The sequence below is a fragment of the Haliaeetus leucocephalus genome, unplaced genomic scaffold, assembly GCF_000737465.1.
Source record: "Haliaeetus leucocephalus isolate CR32 unplaced genomic scaffold, Haliaeetus_leucocephalus-4.0 Scaffold140, whole genome shotgun sequence".
Classification (NCBI taxonomy): domain Eukaryota; kingdom Metazoa; phylum Chordata; class Aves; order Accipitriformes; family Accipitridae; genus Haliaeetus; species Haliaeetus leucocephalus.
In genome coordinates, this window is record NW_010972576.1 from 9802954 (window position 1) to 9815145 (window position 12192).

Below are 12192 nucleotides of genomic sequence, written 5' to 3' on the forward strand. Positions count from 1 at the left end.
GTGGTGGGGGAGGAGGAGGAGGAGGAGGGAGGCCGGCCGGGGGAGCGGGAGGAGGGCGGTGGGCCGGGGTGGGCAGGTGCCTCCCCGCGGCCTGACGGCGCCGCTGGCCTCCCCGTTCCCTGGGAACGGGGGCGCCGGCGCTGGGGAGCGCCCGGTCGGCGGGGCCCTCCGGCCGCGGCCGCTTCGCCGGCGTGTTCCTGAGCCGCGTCTGATGAGCCCTGCCGCCTCTTGCCTCTTCCCGGCTTTTCCCACAGAAACTGCCCGGTGGAGCCCGTCTTCTCTCCCGCGGGCGGCAGCGATAGGTCAGGAATATGAGTCTCTACAACCTGGACCGCTTTCGCTTTGAGAGGAAGAGAAAAAACGCGGAGCAGGAAACCGTGTCTCCTTCGGGAGCCCAGGCGCAGGCGGCTAGTTCTGCAGCGGGTGGTGCTGCTGGAGGGGATGAGGATGAGGCGACGGATGACAGCAACAGGCCAGATACTCCGGGTTCGGATGTGACAGAGATAACCGGTGAGTCAGGTGTTTTGCACGCAGCATAAGAACAGCATAGGTACTTTGTCGCTAGAAGGAAAATAACTGTTTCGTTTGGGATTTTTGTTTTTCCTCTTTGCTTGTTCTGCAAACGTGCTTTGCTATGCAGACATATTTCACAGCAATTTCCACAAAAGTATTCTCATTTGTAACAGTGCTTGCTCTCATTGAATCAGTGTGTTTACAGGCAAGTCGGAAACCGTCCGATAACTAAAGCTGAAATGTTTTTTTTAGTTGAGTAAACAACCTACAAGTTAAATGTTTAATGTATGTCACGCTTTCCTATTTATTATCTTTACTGATAATTTACACTAATACAGTATCTCAGGGTTTTCAAAGGAAAAAAACCACCATTAGTGGTCTGAAAAATGCATCGCTATACAGACTTAACTTTTTCACTAGAGTCCTAGGCTAATGCAATGTGGAATATTGCAGATAAAACTGAAAAGAAAGAAAACAGTTTCTTTTCAGCTGGGCCTGGTTTCGTAAAGCACTGAGAAACCTGCTGCTGATTCTCACAAGCTGGTTGTATTAATAGTTTTGTAGCAGCATTTGTTCTTTTTTCTGGCAGCAGCTTGTTATTTTCACAGAAATGAGAAAAACTTGCTTGTGTAGTAATTTATTGGTTTGTTTGACTGATAAACTAGACATGTGCTGTTTCTGGTTGGATTCATCAGTTAATAGTAATAAACAACTGTAACAGCTGTCAACTGCATAATCACATTCACCAGTAGGTTTTCTGTTACTGAAGGAGTAAGAATGGAAGAACATAAATTATTTGTTGCTGATTATTTTATACGTTTCAGACGTTCCCTGTAACACTTCTGATACGGATGTCAAGATACAAGTGTTATTGGAGAGATCAGACAGACTTTGACTATGCATTTAGTCAGTAATGAAGCAACAGTATCAGTTGGCGTTTAACTACATCTGTTTTGCATACAACTTCCCCTTGGTGGAAGGTAGTTTATCATAGTACCTTATCTATGCGATAACAGAGAACCTTTCATGTACAAGGAGGAGTTCCTCTTTTAAAGGTGAGGCAAATCAATATTATAGTCGATTGATATTTACTATTCAATGAATTTTGGGGTTGTGCAGGTTAACTGGAGTGCTCTCATGTTTAAATTAGTAAATATCAATCAGTGCCTTATGTTTAAAAAAAATATAAAAAACCTTTAAATCTTGGCTCAAGAGTTGTCAGTCTGGAGTTAAGTAGCCTGCATCCACTAGCAGAGAGGATGTTTTGGTGGCAGGGAGAACTTAACACAAGAAGTGAGCAACTGTTAGTTGTGGCTTCTGCATGTGTGTGCTGTGTAATGGATTGCATGAAAAAACTGGCACTCGGAGGAAGTATGCTTTGGAACAGGTGTCGTCTTCCTGTCTGTGATAAGTCAATGTCTTGTGTGGTGTAGGGGTTACTGAATGCAGTTACCCTTCTTGAACTGTGAACATAGATGTGAAATAATGGATGGTGCTGCTTGTTTTGTGGCTTATTTGTCTTTATGATTTTTTTTTAATATTATATTTTTTCCTTTTATCTTCCTGTGGACTTTGTCAGTGGAAGCGTGTAGGTAGACCATAACTACCAAGACCAACAAACTCTGGAGCTTGTTGTTTTTCAAAATACTGGTTTCCCTTGGCTTATATCCTACAGAGGTAGGACTGAGGAGAAGGGACATAATAGCCAATTTAGAGGCATGAGTATGAGTTTAGATATAAGGTAATAAAAGGAAAGATGAAGGGCAGCCTCAAAGAGGAGCCATTGTGGAAGGCGAAGTAACTGTGAGGAAAACTAGTGGGAGGTGATAGTAGCTACCAGTAAAACAGAGTAGAGTAGAAGTGCAGACAAAATTACAGCAAGTAGCTGACTTAAGTAAGAGTCCATGGACACAGATGCTGGTGTAGAACTGGGGTGCTAATTAACGTTTAAAAAAGAGATGTAATTGCTAGTACTTTGCGTTTACATAATGCTTCGTCTTACACAGATACTAAGTGTTTAAAGAAGATGGAGTGGTTTGGTGACTTTTTTTCACTTATTTGCACATTATTGTTATGTAACCCATTTAAAGGAATTAATTAACCATTTTAAAAATCAAATAACATTTTCTACATCTATAGAAGTTAACCAAAAATAAAACACTCAAATTTTGTCTGCAGGATAGGAGGCACTTAAATGTAGAAGAGGAAACTAGATTTGATTAGCAGATGCTAGTCCTCCTTTTTTCTTTTTTTTTTTTTTTTTTTTTTTTCCAAATTAGCAACAGGAGGATAGAAGTTTTCTTGCTTTGGGTCAAATAAAATGGACAGCTATTTGGTGTTTTTTTTTTTTTAAACTTGTATTGTCATGGAAAAGGTACAGAGATGACCAGCTTATGGCACTGAGTGCTCTCTCTACTGCTAAATACAGAAGCCAAAGTATTGAGTTGTTTTGTACAAGAAGCGGTTTACACCAAGTTGACTAAAATTAACTTGCCCTAATGCTCAATAAATCATGTGAGGACAACAATTACTCATATTTCTTCTAAAGACAAACACAGTGGATTCACAAAATACTGGTATATGAAACTGGTGAAACAAGAGGAGAGTGTTCTTTATTTCACTTATACAAACAAAAAGAATTATTAAATAGCTGATGGCTTTTTTTCCTATTTCATTTGGTATCATGCAGTCATATTGTGTATATAAAAATAATTTTAAAATCAGACTTTTTCCTTCAGGAGAGCAAATGGTTCAGTATCATTTCCTAGGGTTTTCTTTAGATTGCTGTTTTGTCAAGTGTCCTGAAATATGCATCTAACAAAAATACATGATTGTTTTAGTTTCATTCATCCTGGAAAAAGTAGTCAGATGATGTACGTCCATTATGGTGTTTCATGACACAATCTTTTTAGCTCTTTTTTTTGTTTTGTTTTTCCAGAACAAACTAATATTGGTATTGTTCTGCACCCTGGGTATGTATGTATGCAATGTTTCTTGTTGCTTTGTATTGAACATGCATACCTTACAGTTTAATAAGCAATTTGTAGTATGATGGCCAGAAGAATTGGTTGTCTTTATACACTTGTGTATATTCAAAATTACACAGGCTTGCAGTGACTGTGCAGCCAACTTGTAGTTGGTAATTCTGAACATCACTTAACTGAGGGGTAGAAACCTACTATGGGGGTAGTTATCAAATTATATCTGGAAGATACCTATCTAGAGTTGGAAAAATGCACTGAAGTGGCTTACTACAATTTTCTGTAAAAATTAGTATTATTTACTAAATAATACACACATTTGGTTTCTGTTAGTCTGTTAAGAAACCAGTGAAGCTATCTTAATTTTCAATTAGATGGTTTTAGTTATGTAAACAGCCTGGTGTACTAAGATAATGAGATTATTCCAATTGTAGAAATGGAGCAGAACTGTATTAGAACTATATAAATCAGAATAATTACGATTATGAATTTCAAAATGAGATTAATATTCAAAAAGCATGCTTACAAAGCTTCAACAATGAGTTGAAATAAAAGTTGTAGATGAAATTAAACTACTATATATAATCCTGTTACTGATGGTTGATTTTGTTGATAACCCCTCCATACTATTCAAATATATAACCCAAATGACTGCTGTTTCAGGGTACAATGTTGAGAGTGTCATATCATCCACTTGCACTAGGACTGCTTTTTTTTTTCTCATCTGTAATAATTTTCTTTATGATATGAGGAAGTCATGTCTTTTGTTTATGTCACAGTTCGTGGAGTCTAATTCTACTTAAAGCATTTCTGGAGAAAAGTAATGACTGTGGTACCTAGTGAACTTTTCTGAGGATTCATGGGAAAATATGTTGAAGTAACCATCATTTTAATATGGTCTCCTTAAGAAGTCTCCTTAGAGTAACACATATTTAAGATTGTTTTAGCAAATGAAAAAGACTTTCCTTTGATGATGGAATATTAATTAGCTTGTAGACTTGAGTAGCATGCATTTGGTACTGCTTTCCAAAACTAGGTGGAAATTACTTTCCATTTGACAATGTTTGTTGTGCAGTGTTAGTAAATGTGGTAAGCCTCTAAGTATTACCTCAGTTTTGTTTTTTATTTGGGAGAGAAGAGGCTGGCTTTCTCCAAGTGTGATGAATGGTTTGTGTAGGAGGTTATATTTGGAATTATAGGGCAATATATTATGGCTCTGCACTAGGTATATGCTTCCTGAAAGACTGTAGTGAGTATGATTTTAAAAAAAAAAAAAAAAAAAATTTCAAGGTAAAGTTTTTTCAAGAGTAGTTGAGGCTGTGTGTTTACTTAACTAAAAAAATATTTGCTCTAACATTATAAAAATAGTTGCATTTGAGTACCTTCATCCATAACTTAACACTGTCTCCATATAATCATAGACAGTTTGATCCAGTTATTCTCATGGAGCCTCTTTGTATGATAGCAAAAATCAGTTGCTGTTGGGGTTTGTTTTTGTCGTTTACATCTCCAGTTAGGGATACTTCTGTGTTTTCTTATTTCTGGCCTTAGAGTCAAACACTGGTTTTATGATTGCAGGCATTCCTTAATAGTCCTCTCTAATCACCTATAATCAGGAAATTCTGCCTCCAATAATTACGTGCTGTGGCAATAACTGTTTAATTTGTTACTACTCTACAAGGTTATAATTTGCTCTAAATATGAGGACTCCTAATGACACATGTGGTTTCTGCTCTCTTCCCCCCTCCCCCAATTAATAAGGGATTCTGTTCAGTGGAATAGGTAGAGGAGGGTGAGAAAGAAATACTGCTTTTTTGAGAGGGAGAATGCTTTTTCCAGGCAGCTCAGCATTTCATAGGTATAGGAGTTAGGAGTTGTCTTGAAGACTGGACAGTGATTGCTATTTAAAATAAAAATAAAATAAGTCACCGCGTGAAACAGTAAATACTCTTTTTCTTCAAATCTAAACCTCTTCCAAGGTTTATATTGTAAAGAATAAAATTATTTTTAAGACTGTGTTACTTTTGTAAGCTTCCTTTGGGTTTTGTTTTTGTTTTTGAAATCCAGCAAGGATGCTTCTTAGCAAAGCTGTCATGAGTACCTGTCATTTGCATGTCATGGCACTTGCAGGAGGAATAAGTCTGGAATATAGTTGAGTCTACAAGGCAAAGATCACGAAAACTGGCTTGATCAATTCTGTTAATTCAGTAGAAATATGAACTTTTCCTGTTTCTTATAGACCTGTTTTGGTATTTCCATTCACATCTTTTTATGCATCTCCTATTTCTGTCCTATTGTGATAACCCTTGCTGAGCTAGCACAACTTTATATATTTTTCTTTGCTAGAGAGGAATTGCTGAAAGAAATTTGCCCGCATCTTTATGTTTAAATCTAACAAAAATGTTTGATACATTCCCAGAGGTCTCTCTTGCTCTTCTCCAGTATTCATCTTAAAACTTATATGGTTTTCAGATAAAGCAAAGTAACTGTGTCAAGGACAACATGTCTCCTTCCAAACATGGACAGATAGAAGAAGGTACTGCTGAGGAACTCTCTACGGCATGTTGGTCTTGGTTGCAAGGAGACCTGTCTTGGGACAGTGTGTTACTGCTTCAGAATTACTAATTTTTAGGCCTTCCTAAGTTTATATGTGTATGGGCTTTTCCAGATAACAAGATTACTTTGCAAAGTAAGACTTTTGCCTCTTCTACAAATCATTGCCATAATCCTCTGTCATGTTTTGAAAGTGATAGAAATGGTTTAGATTTTTTTGATAACTCAATTAAAATTGAGGCCTTTTATCACAGGTGAAGGAACTGGACACCATGTAGCTCATTTCTGCATTTGATTATCAGATGAATTTATTCTAGCCTCTTATGTGTCTAGTCTCTGCTGGCAAATCAGTTTTGAAAACTGGCATTATGCTCTGTAGTAACTTGACTCAGCAAGTTTGTGCATTAGTGAATGGAGGCAGAAGAAATTGCTTTTATTTCCAGCTGAAATTATGGTTCCAGAGTTAGCAGCTGAGAAAGCACCACTGCTGTTTGGATTATAGGCATGTGAGCTTTAAGAAAGGATTGACGCGCTAGATGGGAGAGGATGCCCATGATGCTGTATTTGCATTATGAGGCTATAAAATCCTTTCATATGAGGACTGACTCTGACAGTTGTATCATTAAAAACTCAACTCTTCCAGGAGTTATGTAGCTGACTCTCCTGCACCTTCCCTGTGTAGTTGTTTTGGTGTGTGTTCTTATTTGTGATTCAAAGCTCTCCGGTGGAGACTTTTTTTTTCCCACCCATCCACCACCCCAGTTCAGAGTAAATTACTGTCTGGTTGTCCTTCACTGAGGCTCTTAATAAAGTATAGCTATTCCTTCTCTAATTTTGGGGTCTCTTCTACCTGTTCACTCTTGCTCTGTCTTCTCACCCATCTTCTTACGACACAAATCAGACACTGTCAACAGTGGGGAGCTCCTCTTTCTTCAATACCAGCCACATAGGTGGGATTTGTTGTGTCACGTCATGGGGTAAAAGCCTTGTTTTTGCACAGAGGCACAGCGGCGGGTGGGGGAGCCGGAATAACCCGATGGGAGGAATGGCCCCTGCCCTGGCTTCTCCCAGGGCTGTCACAGGAGGGCTGTCAGCCCCATGAGTTGAGGGTGATGCCCGTTGCCATGAGCCAACAGCAACGCTCCCAAGGAGCACTGTTCAGACTGAGGGGGGTTGCTACTTTTAGGGGTATGGGACTTATTATGCGATGCAAGTAAGAGCTTTTTTGGTTTGTATGAAACTTGCCGTGGGATGTTTAAGGGGAGGAACCGAAGGTGGGGAAGGGGAGGGATCACAGTGGTTTGTAGAGGAACAAGTGTGGGGAAGGTAGAGGGATAAGGGGATAGATAACAGGGGGTCAGTTACACATAGACAGGTATACTTGTCTGACCATACCTTGTTTGTGATCGCCATAGTCAGTCCTGTCTTCTCATTAAAATCCTCTTCTAGCTGCTTTCCTGTGTGAGGGGAATCTGTTCTGTGTGCACGGGCGTTTAAGTGCCAGCAGCTGGAGTAAGGTGTGCCAGCAGCTGGAGTAAGGTGTGCCAGCAGCTGGAGGGACCAGAGCGAGTGGAAAATCGAGTGACGGCCAGTGTGGGCTGCGGAGGCCTGCGTCTCTGTGGTGCTACCCCCCTGCGCAGCCCCTGCGGAGGGAGTGGGGGTACCAGGTGACAAGCCAACGAGCAGGTGAAGCAGCCTGGGAAGCCAGGGAGGTACCAGAGGGTCTGAGCTGCCCGTTTGTGCATGGGGCAACCCAAGATGAGGGGAGCCGGTGCCAGGCACTGGGTAGAAGGTGGAGAGATCCACGGCACGTGTGTTTGCGAGCCTGTGCAAGGGGGTCTGCGCTGGCAACCAGAGTGGGGTGTAGGTCCTGGGGGCTCTGGTGCCAGCAAGCAAGGAGGCTAAGGCTCCATCCTGGGTGGTCTGGGTATCTAAGGCCAGCGACCGGAGGGGTCCGCATTGCGTGTGTGTGGTTCTGCTGCCAGCAGACCTTTGTCCTGATCAGCCAGGAGGGGAGCAGGAGGTGGCTGTTGTTTGTGTGCCCCTGGTTCTGGAGCAGAGAAGCGAGTGTGGGCTGGGTGGCAGCAGCAGCAGATAGGAGGTAAAACTTGCCAGTCACCTGGGAAGCAGATTCTTCTTTGGCACAAGAGACAAGACAAACCCCTTCTTATTAAACCTGGTCAGTAAGAAATATGGAAATGCCAGATGATAGAGGTTTTGAGATGGAAATTAAAACATGGGTTTCTCTGCTGAAACAGAATGCCAAAACAAGACAATTCTTACTTGTTGTAACTAACTATTTGACAGACTGTGATGTTCTTTTGTGAATTAAAAGCTGAGATGACAATAATTACGTGCTCTTCCTTCTTCTCTCTCCTCTGTTTCCAAACTAATGGACTAATGCCTGGTTGGAAGCGTGTTTCATATTTTCAGTAGAGTTTTTCCTATGCATAGCTAAGGTCATATGAAGACTTAAGGCTTCAATGATTGCTTTTTTTGAACTGTCATTGAACCCTTACTTATATTTCCTCATGGATATTAAAGAAGTTTGAGTTACACTTAGTCCCATCCTTTTAACCAGTGTTAAGCTCCATTTTCAAGTTCTTCTTTTTCAGTAGTGCACTATGTGACATTTGGTACCATAATTTTTTAGTTTATTGGGTACCTTTCCTTTCAGTATCACCTGGTAGTTTCCTGCATCAGCAAATTGCTTGTACTTTTAGGATTTATCTTTGTTTCCATCAAATGCTGCCACAGTGAGTTATTTTAAATTTATTTTCTGCAAGATTACTTTCATACAGAAAATGCTCTCTGCAGCTGTCACATCCTCCTCTTCGTGCATTCTCCTTCCTCTCTTCAGTCATATGCCTCTGGGGTCTGTAATTTGTCTGCTCTTAGACAAAATTACCTGGATTACTAACTGTTTCTTTCTTTCTAGCACTGGCTATAAAAATGGGGAAGTGGTAGAAAGGAATGAAGTCTTGAATGCGTGGGACTGCTGCACTAGGTCAGGCTATGTATGGTTCTTGGCTCACACTTTTGCAAAATGCCTTGAGTGCTTTTCTTCAGTTACTGACATGAAATAGCACACTTAAGAGGTGGCAGTTGTGTCCAAGTATTTAGTTCTGTTTAATGCAGGTTTAAAGACAGAAGAGCTAGAAGCTACATGTTCAAGTCCATGTGCATCAACTAAAAATCTTTTTTTCTTTAGGGTTTTCTAGAGATGGTAGCAGAACAGTTCTAGCCTCCATAGGCAATGGATTGAACCATGTGTTTTACCTTGCCCAGGCTTATATGGGAGCATCAGAGTTTTAGTTAGAACCACCTTGAAATACACAATATGTGCACTTAGAGCATACTTTACCTTAGCTGCATTTGGTACTGTGCTGAAAGAGAGTGACAGGGCAAAGTCTAGTAAAGTGTAGGCTTCTTGATTTTTGTTTTACAGTGTTCTAATCCTCTCTCTGCTTCAGGTGCAATACCTATTTTATATGTCAGGTTTTGTGTGAATTTCCCTGTGTGGTCATGTTTTCCCCATCTAGATATGTGCGTGGAGTTGGTTTCAGCTGTAGCTGATATTGGGGGACTTAGTCATGCATTATTCATTACTAATTCAGGAATTACATGGATAGACTGGCTGCTTATGCTTTTGGTTGTCTTAAAAGCGTGTTCAGAACTGCAAAGTTAATACATGCTAATGCATGCATAGTGGGTCAATTTTGCAAGTGTCATTGAAGGTAGTATATGATTTGTGAGATGTCTTCATAGTGATATATCCTGATTATGTATAGATTCTGTATATCCTGATGCTTTGTACGTAACACAAAGCATCCTTCCATATGCCGGGTTTCTTTGTTAAGAATCATCTGGAGCATAATGTGGAAAAGACTGGCTAAATACATTATATCTCTATAGGAGTTGCAACTTACCTGCCAAGTTCCTTGGTGTAGCTTCCTAATTTTCTGCGGTACAACATCAGCATTTGCTTTCTGAAATGCTATCAAGACAAGCAGATCATAAATCAGCCATCAGATACATCAGTATGTTTCTGTCTATGTCCTGATCAGCCTGCAATTAGTTCAGAGGATTTTGCTGATGATTCATTTTTCCAAAAATTAAAATGTATTTATAAGTAGTTATTAACATAAAATACATGATCTCTTAAACTTTGTGGTATAAAAATTATTTGTTTGATCTAAGAGGGCTGAGGATCTTTTGCCAGGTAAGTTACCACTGAGGTATACAGCTTACAGGAATCTTCCATGCATAAGGATGTGAGTTCTTTTTAAATGGTTGCTGTGTATAAGGATGACATCATAGCTGTCTTGATGCTCTAAGTACAGATAAATATTTGAAGTCTTAAGTCATTGTCTCCTGTCTTTTCTCCTGTTGAAATTGCTTGCACACGGTACTCTGCCATCCCAGAAACTCCTGAAGCCAAGAGAACAAGGAAACGATCTTATTTCAAGCATCGAAGAGGGGTACAGTTCCTAGATGTGTCTTCAGACAGCGAAGATGAAGAACCAAGAAACTTCAGTGCTGCAAAAGAAAACAGGGCTCCAAGGAGAGATGCGGTTGTAATGTATGCTTTAAACCAGTTTTCTGTAATGTTTGTGCAACCTGATGTGATGTTCTAATTTGAAATACTGACTTGAAAATCAGAGGCTAGGTTCTAGTTTACTGGCTCGTGATTTACCTGCCCATAACTAAACTTTGCTGGATTTCCAGGGAAGAAGAATCCAGATCTTAAGCCATTTTCTCAGAGAAGACACTTAGGAGGGAGGAGTTCTGTGATGTTGAATGATACGTGTGGTGTTCATTATATGTTTGTGCATTTGTCCCTCTGAAATCCTTCTAATGGCACTTGGAAGCTTATCCATAAAATATTTGCTTTATTAGTTTTAAACTGTACTGGAGTTGATGTTGGCTCGTTTCATTTTCTTATGAAACCATAGCGGACAGGAAAGCAAGTAGAGCTTCAGTGTGTAGTATAAGAGTTCCTGAGCTAAAGTAAAGTATTAGTTGCCTGATGTGTTTGTTATGCTTAGTGAAAAGTTGGGGTTTTTTAGTGATTTGGAAATTTATGTTTTTGAATAAGCTGGGAGAAGAAAATAAGTATGCAAGTCACTTGTGTGGGTGCTAAAAAGGCATCATGGAGAGTGCAGGAGAGATAAGATGCAGACAGGCATCTCACACAACCAGTTGGAATGGTTTAAAGAAACCCCTGCTATTTATTACCTGCTAGTTATACGTCTGTGTGACTGAAATATGGTAATTGTCTGTGCCCCTTAAATGTTCTAGTGCTAAGGAAAACAAGATGGCTTAACCTGCCTTTTTGAAAGTCTGGCTGAAATAATCTGTGGAAAACTTTTATGGGAATAGCAACCTTAACAGGCGTAGTCTCTTCTCAAATTTTTCAGTCCTTACACAGAGTATGGAGTTACTGGAGCTTGTCAGCAGAAATGCAATAATGCCTTTCCTGCTGCTATTACCTGAAGTTCTTGAATATTTTTTTAAATGCATCTTCCCTGAAGTTTCAACTTAAGGCAGATGCTTGGTAAGAAAAAAATAAATAAATTTAGTAGTTAGCAGAGCGAACTTCTGTTTCTGTCTATGGTTTAAGTTGTAAATTGTGCAAGGGTACAGAGCTGGCAAGCTGCTTGCATGCACCTAATTGGCTTGTGTGAAGTGCTGTGTGAAGATAGTTACACTGCTTCTGGGATCAACCTGATTGGGAAGCAGTACAAGCAGTTTTGTACCATGTGGAGCCGACACTAATAAGCCATGCAGGATCCAACTTGCGGAGCCACAGCTTGTTATTTCTATACTGTATTCCGATTACTGGGAGAGAGAGAGATGGACAGCAAAGTGGCTCCTGGTGGGATTGATGAACATAAGCTACATCCTCTTGTATTCTTCATTATTCCTGTGGAGCCACCAGTCTCTTATGCACTAGGCATCCCAGTGCCTGACACGTTGGCACAGTGTGTTGGCTCGGGTGCTAATTGATGTACACTGAACACACTAAGCTGTCTCACAAGTGGCATTCTGGTTGAGCTAATAAACAAGTTGAGAGTGTGGCAGAAGTTAGCTTGGATCTGGCCAGGTTTATGAGCTCTGGCTTGTGCTGAATTTAGCCTGGCTT

General features: G+C 40.3%; 1 protein-coding gene across 1 annotated transcript in view; it reads left to right on the forward strand.

Annotated features, from left to right (window-relative positions):
- Positions 1–257: 257 nt before the first annotated feature.
- Positions 258–12192, forward strand: part of SMARCAD1 (SWI/SNF-related, matrix-associated actin-dependent regulator of chromatin, subfamily a, containing DEAD/H box 1) — a 47291-nt gene continuing 35356 nt past the window's right edge. The window contains exons 1-2 of the mRNA XM_010586164.1: positions 258–510; positions 10473–10629. Coding sequence (XP_010584466.1) covers positions 312–510; positions 10473–10629 — 356 coding nt within the window. The 5' untranslated portion in view covers positions 258–311. The remainder of the gene's footprint in view (positions 511–10472; positions 10630–12192) is intronic.